The sequence below is a fragment of the Nicotiana tabacum genome, chromosome 13 (genome assembly GCF_000715075.1).
Source record: "Nicotiana tabacum cultivar K326 chromosome 13, ASM71507v2, whole genome shotgun sequence".
NCBI lineage: Eukaryota > Viridiplantae > Streptophyta > Magnoliopsida > Solanales > Solanaceae > Nicotiana > Nicotiana tabacum.
The window spans coordinates 24322938-24336652 of NC_134092.1; the positions used below are offsets into that span (position 1 = coordinate 24322938).

General features: G+C 36.2%; 2 protein-coding genes across 3 annotated transcripts; one reads left to right on the plus strand and one right to left on the minus strand.

The window, feature by feature from the left end:
- The first annotated feature begins 2007 nt into the window (after window positions 1-2007).
- Window positions 2008-7892, plus strand: LOC107791655 (serine/threonine protein phosphatase 2A 57 kDa regulatory subunit B' beta isoform). Of its 2 annotated transcripts, XR_001649302.2 has the most exons (3): window positions 2008-3637; window positions 6407-6514; window positions 7117-7249. XR_001649302.2 is itself a non-coding variant. In XM_016613751.2 (2 exons), the coding sequence occupies exons 1-2, from the start codon at window positions 2513-2515 to the stop codon at window positions 7417-7419; spliced, it is 1428 nt and encodes a 475-aa protein (XP_016469237.1). In that variant the 5' UTR covers window positions 2009-2512; the 3' UTR covers window positions 7420-7892. The 2 variants fall into 2 exon arrangements, 1 of the variants encoding a protein (XP_016469237.1); XM_016613751.2 differs by lacking the exon at window positions 6407-6514 and having other exon boundaries at window positions 2009-3637; window positions 7117-7892.
- A 746-nt stretch (window positions 7893-8638) lies between these two features.
- Window positions 8639-13337, minus strand: LOC107791654 (putative pectate lyase 5). The gene is made up of 5 exons (XM_016613750.2): window positions 13096-13337; window positions 11893-12601; window positions 11113-11304; window positions 10681-10886; window positions 8639-8963 (listed from the first exon to the last, which is right to left on the minus strand). Exons 1-5 carry the CDS (start codon window positions 13224-13226, stop codon window positions 8717-8719), a joined length of 1485 nt encoding a protein of 494 aa, XP_016469236.2. The 5' UTR covers window positions 13227-13337; the 3' UTR covers window positions 8639-8716.
- Window positions 13338-13715: the final 378 nt, after the last annotated feature.

A 13715-nucleotide genomic window follows, 5' to 3' on the forward strand; every position in this document is an offset into this window, starting at 1 on the left:
ATCAATTCGGATAGGCACATTCTCTGTAGGGATATGTGACTTAGTTATCCTTTTCAAATCAGTAAATGCGTTTGACATTTGATTTGCTATATTCTGTAAATAGATGATCTTCTGGACCTCCTGATTATATATAGGGGTACGTGGATCAAAGTGAGATAATGATAAAATTTTTCACACAATTTCTCTTTTGATTTCCTTTTGCTCTCCCCATAATTGTAGAAAATGTGTTTCATCAAATCGACAATCTGCAAATCGAGCAGTAAATAAATCTCCCGTCAATTGTTCAAGATAGCGAATAATAGAGGGTGATTAAAACCCAACATATATTCCTAACCTTCTCTGAGGGTCCATCTTACTGCGTTGTGGTGGTGTTATTGGCACATATACAACACATCCAAAAATTCGTAGATGGGCAATATTTGGTTCATGACCAAAAACTAAATTGTGACGGAGAATATTTATTATAATGTGTCGGTCTGAAACGGATAAGTGATGCTGCATGCAAGATAGCATGGCCCCAAATAGTAGTGGGCAATTTTATTTTCATAAGTAGTGGTCTTGCTATCAACTGTAGGTATTTAATAAATGACTCTGCAAGGCCGTTTTGAGTATGAACATAAGCTACATGATGTTCAACTTTTATCCCAACTGATAGACAGTAATCATCAAAAGCTTGAGATGAGAATTCTCCAGCATTATCAAGGCGAATAGCCTTTATAGGATAATCTGGGAATTGTGCCATTAATCGAATTATTTAGGCTAATAACTTTGCAAACGCCAGGTTGCGAGATGATAGTAGGCACACATGAGACCATCTTGAAGATGCGTCTATTAAGACCATAAAATATCTGAATAACCGACTTGGTGGGTAAATAAGTCCACATATATCCCCATATATACGCTCTAAAAAGGCAGGGGACTCAATGCCAATCTTCATTGGCGATGGTCTAGTGATTATTTTGCCTTGATAACAAGCATCACAAGAAAATTCATCATTTGTAAGAATCTTCAGGTTCTTTAATGGATGCCCACTCGAATTTTCAGTAATTCGTCTCATCATTATTGATTCAGGATGGCCCAAACGGCCATGCCAAAGCATAAAAATATTTGAATCAGTAAACTTCCGGTTTACGATAGAGTGTGCTTCAACTGTACTAATCTTTGAATAGTATAAGTCAGAAGATAAAGTTGGTAACTTTTCTACAATGCATTTCTGGCCAGAAATATTTTTTGTAATACAAAGATATTCCACATTCATTTCATCTATCTTTTAAATTATCCCACATTATGACTGGATCTTTAACAGTAAGATATTTCATTTTCAGGCTCTCATCAAGGTGATGGCATGGAAATATCATTGCTTTGGCACGATCTTGTTTTGATGCCTGATTTTTGTCCTTGATGGTGTCTGCCAGACCCATCGCATCAAGATGAATTTCGGCATCAAGCACCTAAGACATGTAGCTTTTGCCCGATATATTTAGGGCTACAAATTGAAGTTTAGAACAATTTAACATTATTTAGAAAAAGAAAGTCCGTACATATGATACTTTCAAAGTATTTGCTCGAGATGGCAGAGTCTCGTGCTGATAACGTGTTATAAAATAAAGATCGCAAAGTAAATAAACTGAAGACAAGTATAGAGAGAAACTGATATATTATTCAAACTTCAAACTTATGTACATAATGAACTGAAAACTCCTCTATTTATAGAAGAAAGGAAGTAGCTGCGAGGCTTTTCAGGAAGCAGCTGCAAGGCTTTTCTTTAGCTGCTTGTAAGCTGTCTGCATGAGCTGCTTGCAACCTACTTGTTTAATAAGAAACTGTTGCAAATCATTTCATTGAACTGCTTGCAGCCTGCCTGCATCAGCTACTTGTAGATAAATTTCAACAGAGTACTAAATGGATCTATAGCGGAGTAATAAATGAACATATACAATATAATTATTTTCATAACACCTTTCATTATTTTATATTTTATATTTTTCAATGTCTTAATAACCTCAAAATATACCAGCACATTCACACACTCAAAACTCAAAAAGCACAAATGTTCTCTCCTTCTCCATCCCTCTCTTCTCGGATCTCTCAGTTTCCTCAATCCAATACTATGCAGGTACCTCTTTCCACTCCCCTCTTTATTCCCTGATATCCAAATCAAATCTTTTCCTCACTTACACTTTTAAAGTGTGTTTTTTCATATACCATTTTACATTTTGCTGATTGGTTCTTGCTTTTTAGCCCCCCTCCGGAATGGATTGTTAAAAAGATTTAAATTTTGATCTGGGATTTCGGATTCTTGCAGTAAATTAGATTTCTTGAATACCCTTTTGAGGAATTTGTATTAAAGTTTAAAAAAGATGATTCCTTTTTATTGATTTGGTAGGGATTTGTTTGAATTAATAATTCTTGTGAAAGAGGTGTAGGAAATAATTGTGAATTAGAGGAAGAACCCCATTTAGTGTTTTTCTTAAAAGCAAAGTGGTAGTTTTGGTGAAATAGATAAAGAGCTATGTTTAAGATAATAAAAAGAGGGAAGAAAAGCTCGAAAGGGGAGGCTGTGGAGCCTCCAATACCAACCTCATTGCCTAATGTGAATACTGACCACGCGTCGCGGATAGCAACATCGACTGTGACATCACAGCCTGTTACTTTGGCAAATGCTTCACCAGATCCTAGTGTGGTTGAAGTCTTGCCCTTATTGAAGGAGGTTGCACTTTCTGAACGCCATGTTTTGTTCATCCGGAAGCTCCAAATTTGCTGTGTGCAATTTGACTTCTCGGATACGGTGAAGTGTGCTAGACAAAAGGAGATCAAGAGGCAAACACTCGCTGAGCTTATTGATTTAGTTCAATCGGGCTTGTGTAAAATGAACGAAATAATGCAGGAAGAGTTAGTTAGGATGATATCCGCCAATCTTTTCCGGTGTCTGCCTCCTGCTTCACATGAGAATACTGGGTCAGAAGGTGTTGAGGAAGAGGACGAAATGTATCTTGATCCATCATGGCCTCATTTGCAACTAGTGTATGAGTTACTTTTAAGGTACGTGATGTCGTCCGAAATGGATACCAAGGTTGCCAAGCGATATCTTGACCACTCGTTTGTGCTGAAACTGCTTGACTTGTTTGATTCAGAGGATCCTAGAGAGCGGGAGTATTTGAAGACTATTCTTCACCGCATATATGGGAAATTCATGGTTCATCGCCCATTTATAAGGAACGCGATAAACAATGTATTCTACAGGTTTATATTTGAGACGGAGAGGCATAATGGCATCGGTGAATTGCTAGAGATTCTTGGAAGTGTAATAAATGGGTTTGCTCTGCCAATGAAAGAAGAGCATAAGTTGTTTCTTGTTCGGGCGCTTGTTCCTCTCCACAAGCCTAAATGTGTTTCTGCATATCACCATCAGCTGTCCTACTGCATTGCTCAGTTTGTTGAGAAAGATTACAGATTGGCCGATATCGTCATTAGGGGGCTGCTAAAATACTGGCCAATTACTAATTGTGGAAAGGAGGTTCTCTTTCTTAATGAACTGGAAGAAGTACTCGAAGGTACACAGCCAGCTGAATTTCAGCGTTGTTTGGTTCCTCTTTTCAAGCAACTTGGACGAAGCATCAATAGTCCTCATTTTCAGGTCTGTGAATTACTGTATCCCTATGCTCACTACATTCTATCTCTTATGCTTATTTGTCGAGTATGAGTGAACTAATCATTGTGGATCTTCTTCGGTTTTGTATCTTCATGACTTCTTTTGTGGGACTGCGGCGTAGTTGTTTGAAGGAACTAGGTTTTAAGCATAAATTTCATGACTTGATTACTTAAGAAATATGATAAGTATTTTGTAACTATCAGAAAATTGAATATTATTTTATGAAAAAAAAGAAGAAGAAGTTGAGAAGCCCTATTTGGAAATCTTTCAGAGAAAATGCAGTTCAACGATTTTGTGTCCTTTTCTCTTTAAAGAAAACATGAGTCCCAAAAAAAACTCATTTACTTACCAAGTGATCCTAGTGATGATATCTATGCATTTGATGATACATTTAAATCAATACGATCTAACTATATAATAGCTGATGCACCCTTATAATAGGTTGCAATGCAGAAATAATATGCTCCTAAAGCTGATAAAAGCATTAGAACAAAGTGATACTTGAGGTAGTTTCCACCTTTAGCGTAAAATTATCACATTTGACTATCCACATTCGTAGGCGGACGCTTTTTCTGGATAGGTCGAACTATTGGAAGAAAATAGAAAAGGAAGATCAAGTGGGAGCAACGAAACTAGCGGACTGATCACTAAATAGATACAAATAGGTGCAAATTCTGACATCACCACAGAAAACTTGGTTCTTTCGCTAGATGCCAGCTAATCAATTGGATCTTGATTTCAGATTAGTCAAATACATTGACGAATGGCACAATACTGAAACAAGCCATAGTTGTTTTTGTCTAATCGTGAGAAAAGGTATGACATTTAAGAATTATTAAATACAACAACAACAACAACAACAACATCATTCCCTCCAAGAACTCCCCACCTTGCTCTTGGGGTGACTCGAACTCACAACCTCTTGGTTGGAAGTGGAGGTTGCTTACCATCAGAGCAACCCCTCTTATCTTAAGAATTATTAAATCTTTTTCTTAATTGTAAGACATTAAGGGGAAACTGAATCCACATCTCATTCTTATGTTTTTCATGTACAAAAGACCGCAGTAGTAAGTAGTTTTGAAGTCCTTTGCTTTGAAGATGCATAATTTACTATTTGTTCCAGAATCAAACAATTAATTGGAGCAATGAATCTTATTTCCAATTAACATAGTGACCCTCGGGCCCAACTTTCCGCTGGAAAAAATTAAAACAAAATGAATATGAAATATGGAGGTGAGGGTACTTATACATGTGAATTTAATTTATGGCCAACTTGTTTGTGAAAACATTTGAGTGTGCTTATTGATGCTTGTTGATTGCATACAGCTTTCCTTTTCTCTGTTTGCTGGTTGGCTGGTGATTCCTAAGATATTAATTGTAGCTTGCTGGACTTACAATTTATAAATCAAATGCAAGATAATTGCAAAGGAAAAGACTCAAAAGCTTTTTGCATGACAATCTGCAAGTATGGAGCTTAACTTGAAATTAACCGAAGTTCGCACAATGTGATAGGGTACTAGTTTTTGCAACTAAGGTGAACTGTTTTTCCAGTTTGAAGGCAGGGAAAATTTTGTTTTATCTAAATCAAATTGCCTTTTGGCTCTTCTTAAACACTGTGCCTCAGAGGATCAGACTGGCGGTCGGCTTTCAAAGCAGAAGGTTAAATTAGAAGTTTGAATGCTGATAATATTTTGATGCACGAGTTAATGTACATTAATTCATGAAATGACATTTAGTAGATATCTTGACTAGTTGACCAGACAATTAATGCTCAAAGGGACTAAATATTTTTGACAGCCCAAATGGGCTGGAATTGAGATTGAAGACTTCAGCTTGTCTTCTCTTCTAGCTTCTGAAATGCGGTTTCTTCAACCTAAAGTTAATAAATCCCCTCAAGTTTTACCTATCCGTTATTATTAAGAAAAAAGTTAATAATAACTAGTGTTTGGAGTTATTATTAGTAAATCGCCTAGCGTGAAACTAGTAACCAGATGATTGGAGTTCTATTTGAGAAGTTGACGATTTGACTGATTTTGTTTCTCTTTGAAGTAACATATAAAGAAGTTTTTCCTTCAATTATAACCTTCCAATCGCTGTTCTTTTGGACTAATCACGTTCATAGTTGCTATCACCATAATATAATAATAGAAGGGATTTGCCATATGAGGCAGCATTACTTTTACTGGATATCATTTTTGAATAAACTATGACTTATTGCTCTTTTTAGGGAGTTTTGATCCAAGGACACTTACCTTTGCGGCACATTTCCGCAAAGGTTAAACATATGATTTCCATTCAAAATGTTGTGCTTGATACAGACAATAAAGCATTGTGGATAGTCGTGGTGCTTCGATTTGGAAGGAGGAATGACTTTATTCTGCAGCATAGACATACTTATAGCATCTTATGATGGGATAAGTATAAGAATTATATGTTTTACCTTTAGCCCCTTTCGTCCTCACTTATTGGGTTGGCCATGCCTAGTTTAAGCTAGTTAAATGCTTCTATCTTCCTTTTAATTGTAAAGTTGACAAATCGTAACGGATTTATGTTAGTGAAAATCCAATTTTCTTTAGCAATTTATTATATCCATTCATTGATGTCTGAGTGCCTTTACTTTTAAGCACTTAATGCAATGCAAGAATCCGAATTTTAAGCACTCAGCAGACAATATTCTAAAATGAACCAGTTTACTTGTCAAATTTTGTCCCTTATTCAAACTTTTTAAGAATATTCAGTTTTAGTCCATTGTAGGTACATGCTATGATTGAGTCGTTTCAACTTAAAGGTATTATTGTATTATAAGATATGTTCCAAAGTGGCCAAGCTTGATGAATGGGACTGCGTCAAAGACTGTTTCTGGTACATTTGTTGTTTCACGTTATGCTACCTGAGAGCTATATGTTGGAGCTTCTTATATGAAATTTACAAGCTAAGCTATTATGGTTTGATGTATTTTTAGAATTATGCAGGGGTGTGTTCTTGATGAACTTGAGATTCTAGCATTTAGAGTATACTACTGTTGCTTCTCTCCACTGATTTTGAGTTCACACTATATCCTATTGATACTTCATCCACTCATGAGTATTGTTGCCATTTCTTGCGCTTGAGTTTATGCATAGTCGAACTACATACAATGTATGTAATGGGTGACTACTGTTATTCCGGAATACACAGAGTTCCTATTTCTTTGAATTTTATGCCATGTGAACTAAGGTGAAATGTAACCAAAATGGTAGGCTTAGACAGGGTACTTACTACTGAAGGCCATAGGAAAATGTACTATTCTTTGAAAATAGTTGCTGAATTTGAAGAGCTGATATCATTATTTATTTAGTATGGCGTCTCATCTTGTTATGGCTATTTGGTCTGAAATAGTTTGTTTTTCTGAATGTTTCTTCTGTTCGTGCTTCCGAAGGTTGTATGAAAAATGAAATCTGATTCAAAGATTTTATGCATGGCAGGTTGCTGAGAGAGCTCTTTTCTTATGGAACAATGAGCATATAGTAGATTTGATCGCGCAGAATCGACGTGCAATTTTGCCAATCATCTTTGAGCCATTAGAAAGAAATATGTTTGGTCACTGGAATCAGGCAGTCCATGGGCTGACCTCCAATGTCCGGAGAATGTTCTTGGAGATGGATTCAGAACTTTTCGAAGAGTGTGAAAAGCAACACAATGAAAGAGCAGCCGGTGCCAGCAGAGTTGTGGAGCAGCGCGAGCTGACTTGGAAGAAATTGGAAGAAGCTGCAGAGCTGATCAGGTAGAACACGTTGGAACAGCTTATCAATTCCAGCTGAGCTCTGTGCGAGTACTCCTCCTCTCTTTCATTAACCAGAATGCTTACAACGTCAAACAATGCACGGTGATGGTTTTTGACTTTGCAAACTGAAGCTGATTTGCTCCGAGTTGTTTTTCCATGCTTCCAACTGCTTTTCTATAATTTGAGCGAGGCAGGCTGAAGGTATGGACATTGTGTTATCGTTCCTTGGCAGATATAATGTGGAAGTTTTGTTTATTTTAGCTATTCAAAGACGATTATTCTTTAGCATTTTAGGACTAACCAATAATCAAACTTCTGGTTTTTATGATCACCTCCACCCCACCCCACCCCTCCTCCCACTACCTTATTCTAGGACATGGAAATGAAAAAAGAAATTTATTATTCCATGGTTTCTTTATTGCCCTTGTATTTTGTTGGAAGTAAATTTTGATAGTGAGAATCTGCTAATTGACAGTTGTTTTTTTCTCCTGGTTCTATGTATAAGCAACTTATTTGTAGCAGTTCTCTTGAAAGTTTTTCAAAGCAAACAAATCTTCAAGGTGTCTACTGACCCTCCAAACCCTTCCCCCCGTATTCCAGCAGAGGTACCCCGGAAACAATAAAAAGAGAGAAGTGGCCTGGACACCACCGTCTTAAAAAAAAAATAAATAGAAAGAGAACTGAATGGTATGTCTTATTGTTGGGGAGAGAGAGTCTATATAAACAAGTTACATTTCACTCTTTGTTTGCGCCTTTTTTTTTTTTTAGGGGGGGGGGGGGACTGGAAGTTTGACTATGGAGAGGTTAAAGAGTAGGACTTTGAACATGACAGCTAGGTGATTAGATAAGAGTATTTTCCAACTATAGAAGGAAATGGGTTGTTCAGAATTTAACTGCTTAAGTTATCAGTTACTGACTACTATACATAGAAACTTTTAAGAATCTTCTCGGTTATATTTGGTTTCATAGAATCAAGCATCTGGAGAAGCAGGAAATAAGATATCCAAGTAAAAGAAGTGATAGCAGTAGGAAGGTATAAGCATATTTAGCCCCAAGAGTTGGCCTTGGGTTTGATTTGATCTTCAAGAAATATTACAATATGTTGGATAATATTTTAAGATGAATGTTAGAGACTATAATTGCTGGTGAAGCAATAATAACCTTAATTCCCACTTGATATTACTATCAATTAGTTATATGCCAGAAGTGGGAGCACCTAGTTATGATCCTTTGAAGTAGAAAATTTTCTTTAGATACATTCTTTGTAGAATAGTATTACAATCTTTCACATCCTAAGTTTACTATAGTAACAGTATTAATGGCAATGTCAATAGGCCACCATTGTTGGTGGTAACATACAAAATTAGAAGAGACAACAAGATGATGGTGGTTGAAGGTGATGATGATGATGATCCTGCCGATGCAACGCTGCCAAATACCTTTTCTAAGAAGTCATCATCACCGTCATTAGACCTAGCTCCGCCACCCCTTTTGGTTCCGACGGTGGTTCTGGTTCTCCCACCATATGACATGGCCACACTGGTATCCCTGTTGTATAATAGAAGAGTCCATTACCATGCTATACTTGCATTTAGTAAATGAGTAGAGGCAGATGTCTGCACAAAATGGCCTTTCTTGAGGCCACTATTTAAATTTTGTTCCCGTTATCCCAGTGAGCTAAATTTGTCTGGTAAATGAAAAATTCATTCAACCACTTTGTTGGTGAATTTAGCTCACATAATTTAAGAAGAGGCCTCAAAAAAGCGCCACAGTGCAAATAATCCAACATCTATGATTGGCTTGTTATGCTACAGAAGACTAGAGCAACTTTTATTGTTAGGGTAGGGGGACAAAATGTATCAAATATATGTAATTTCCAACATAGGATTTGGCAAATTTATCAAATATATGATGAGAAAATGCATGTTGGGAAATGGTACAATCATAATAAAGAGCTAGCTTTAGCTCCATTTCACTATTTCTTGGTAAGCCTCTTCTCCAAGATGATATCATTCCACCTACCAGAATACTTCAGAGTGGTAAGAACTAACTAGAAATTTGTTGTAAGAAACAAATACCATAGTTTTTTTCTCTTTCTCGTTGAAGTCTTTTAACTGGAGGTAGGCCTGTGAATAGCTAAGAGTAGGTAATGGGAAGTAGGGATAAAGCAGGGAGTACAATTAAAAGTGACTATTCTTAAATCTCTGAGAGTTGCACCAGAAAGGCCTAAAAGAGACTATAGTCAAATCCAAGCAAAAGGCAAAAAAACGTTGGGTGATTTTGTTTCATATGCTTGGGTTTTGGCGGGCAAGATTGCTCGATACCCTCTGAAATAGTAGTAATGTGGTATAAGCTTGTCAGACACTACTGTTATAAAAAAAAAGTTTTAAAGAGAAGTCTAAAAGGCTCTTAGGCCTTTAGTTTAGTGGTAAAAGTGCAGTGCGAGATGCGTGGGTTAGGCATATGTCGGTTCAAACATTGCTGACAAAAACATGTTATTTAAGTGAAAAAGGGTAGAGGGATTAACTTATTATCAACCAAGTTTCAAATCGTGGTCCACTAACCTCTAAGGATTTCTTGATTATCTATTAAAAAAAAAACCCTAAAAGAGATGTCCAACTAGGCTACTTTGGGGTTGTGGTCAGCTTCTAGATTCTGAAAGCCAGCATTAATCACATGGACCTATGCAGCATAACTTTGGTAATATATTCTCTATTCTTATCATTTTCCTATATTCTTTGTTTCGTTCTTTTCCAAATTTATCCTCGTTTTTGTCCATAGGAAACGGAAAGGAAAGATGCAATGGAATTTAGCTCCACTATTTTCCTCGAATCATATACTCCCTCCACTCTATAAATCAACATGTTAACTGTGTTTCAGTTTCGCCCTAGTTAGGTCGACGCTATACTCCTGTCTCAAAATACTTGTCAATTTTCACTTTACGCCATAAGCCGTAGAATTAGACCAAGCTAGTGAAGGGGCTCGCTAGAGATTCTCGTCTTCGGCTCCATTCTAGAAATGCCGATCATGAAGGGACATCACGACTGTTTTTTTTTTTTGTGAAATTGAACCAGCAACCTCACAAAGGTTTTGTACCCTTTGACCATTGAACTATACTTTTAGGCTACAAGCACAAAACGAATTTTACCTTATATGTACAGTATAATTTTCCGGCGAAGGGGGTTGAACCCTCTAAATCCGCCCTGATTAATAACTTTAAAAGTGTACATTTCATAAACAACAGCGTATTTCATATTCATTTTACCTGGGGACGCCAAGGATACCAGCATTCATAGTGAGTTGATCAATGAGAAAAGCAGATTTAGGCTCCATACTTGATGCCAATGCATATTGGTTACTAAGTCCATCACCTGAAGGAACAAAGTATGCTCCATTTACCATTTCATCCCCTTCCGTCCTCCAGTTCCACTGACTCCAATCTTGCTCGTTTGTGTCAACTCGCTTCGTCACCTGCTTACCATTCGTGATCAAATTTCAGTGACATTATTCGTTGAGTAAAACTTATTTATCTGAGATCTTTACACAAATAGCAGAGTTGGATTCATTGTTTACTTTTTCTAGTCAGTTTACATAATACGAGTTCAAATTTCAGTGACCTTAGTTGTTGTGTGAAACTTGTACTTCTCATTAATGAAATATATCCACATTGTTAAAACTATGAAGAAAAAAAGGTTACCTCCTTGGCATTTGGATCCTCAGGTGCAGTAAAACGGTTGCCCTGACTGTTGATGGTGGGATTAGCGCTACCACCAATTGCATACATTTGCCATTCTGTAAAATCATTGTTGACTACATGTATATACCCTCTTCTACACCTTGGCATTCTCTGTACTAGCCCTTGTCCAAAATGATTAAAAGCTATTGTCACCTGATATTCCATGAATTTATTTACATATCAAAATCCAAAATTTTCATCTTTTTATAAAAAATGAAAAAACAATGTGACACACTAACAATTTCTTTTGGTTCACATAAATAATAGGGCATGGAGGAAGGGGAAATACTTACCTCATTCAGTATTTACATCAAATCAAATAATTTTACTTTAAGCGTCAAAACATATTATAGACGAATTTAATTGTCAATTCCATGACCTAGCGACCACGTGGGCATGTCTAACTGGACCTTTCATGTTATTTGAAAATATAAACCTCAAAGTTCATCTTTATGCAAAAAGAAGAAAGGGAAAATTACAAATATTATTAATTTTCCATATTGGTACCAAAAGATTCAAATAAATAACAGTGATCAAGAGGCTACTGAGATTTAAATTTTTCCCCCGCACATACTTTAAAATAACATGAAAGGTCCACCTAGACAAGAATAAATAATTGTGATATTTTGACTCTGAACTATCTTCTAGACGAACTAAATTCAAACTGTGACATCTTAACACCACAAAATTTCTTTAAAACCTAATTTACAAAAAAATTAAAAAGGTAATTAAGAATCTAACCTGCATGCCGAAATCAGGCAAGTAACGATCATCATGTCCCAAAAGCATAACTTTATCATGGTGAGTGAAATAACTATTAGATATAGTAATAGCAGTAGATCCCATAATAGCATCAATTAAGCCATCGGTACAACGAGACAAAGCACAATGATCAATCCAAATATTCCTGGAACTATATATAGAAATTCCATCACCATCTGACATGCCTCTCCATCCAACCTCAGTTGTACTTTGCCTTATATTACTATTTCCAGATGGAACACAATTATATATATGTATATTATGTATGATCACATTTGATACATATTGTAAAGTTATACATCCACCCCCTGTAACATGCACGTTAGCTCCGCGGCCGTCGATGGTTTTGTAATTATTTATCATGAGTTCATGTTTTAGTGTTATGATCATGTCTCCGGCAAAGGTGATCCACAGAGGTTCGTCCTGGATCACCGCGTGCCGGAGAGTTCCTGGGGTTGGGTTCACGGTGTCTAAGTCGGAGGGATCGGTGACTAGGTAATACCGGCCTCCTTTTCCTCCGACTGCACCGTGACCGAACCCAATGGCACAGTCGGCGAGATGCTGGCGGTTGTTGGCCCAGTTTGGGTCGCACTTCCAGCAATCGTCTATTGGATTGCCCGTAAAACATTGGAAATTTGTTACTGTAGTGTCGAGTATTTGTCTTCTTGCAACGGATTCATTGACCCTCCTATCGCCCAAAATAAAAAGGAAAAATATAAGAGATACTGTGTATTAATAAAAAATCTTGCGAAAAACAAAATGCATTAGCAAAAAGAGCCAATTCAAGAAAGCTTGTGTATGTAATATGAGCAAAACCAAGATTAAGTGGTGTTTGGACATAAGAATAGTGAAATTCTGGAAAATTCTGAAATATCTTTTCAAGTGAAAATGATATTAAAAAATTAGAGTTGTGTTTGGATACGAATATAATTTGGAGCTGCTTTTTGAATTTTTGTGAGTAATTTGAAGTGAAAATTTTGAAAAATAACTTTTTGGAATTTTTTAAATTTTCTAAAATCAACTTTAAGTCAAATTTAAAATTTTCATGGTGAAACGCTGATTACGAAAAAAGTAAAATTCTTTTTTTATGGCATAAAAAAAACAGAGACATTCAGGAAGAGAAAAGACAGATATGAGCAAAATACAGGTGAGGAATTAAAACCAAAAAAAAACTCATTTCACCTCTTTACTTCTTGAACAACAACTTCAGGAAAGGGGTGTTGATAAGGAAGAGTAAGATTAAAGGTAGCTATAATAAGAGGAGATAAGGTTAAGAAGAAGAAGAAGAAAAAAAGAATGCAACTAGAAAGCATTCTTGAAAGGAGGAAAAATGGTGATGATGAGTTGTATTCTTGTTATTGTACTTATGTTCTGATTCTTGTTTTTGAATGCTCAGCTAGGAAAGTTACAAATTTGGGCAGAATTATAATGTCTTTTATATAGTAGATATAATAAAAGTGGAAATGATTAATTATAAAAAGAATATTTGGCTTTATACTAGGGTCTTGGATTTCATAGGGGTATATTTGATGAAGGAAGTAATTTTAGAAATGGTGGCTGTGATGTTGAAACCAGCCAAAATCCAATTCCCATAGAAGGGAAATTGAAGAGGAATAGAGGATAGAGACTAGTTTTTTTTGTTCTTTCTATTCTCCTTTGCAAATTGCAGCCTCCTTAGTCTATCACATTCCTGTCTTGCATCTTAATTATTCTAGGATTTATTAATTAAGAAAGAAAAGTTTGGATTTTTATCCAAGAAAGCGGCTTATACAAAATGTACAAACAACTCCTTCCCCTCTTGG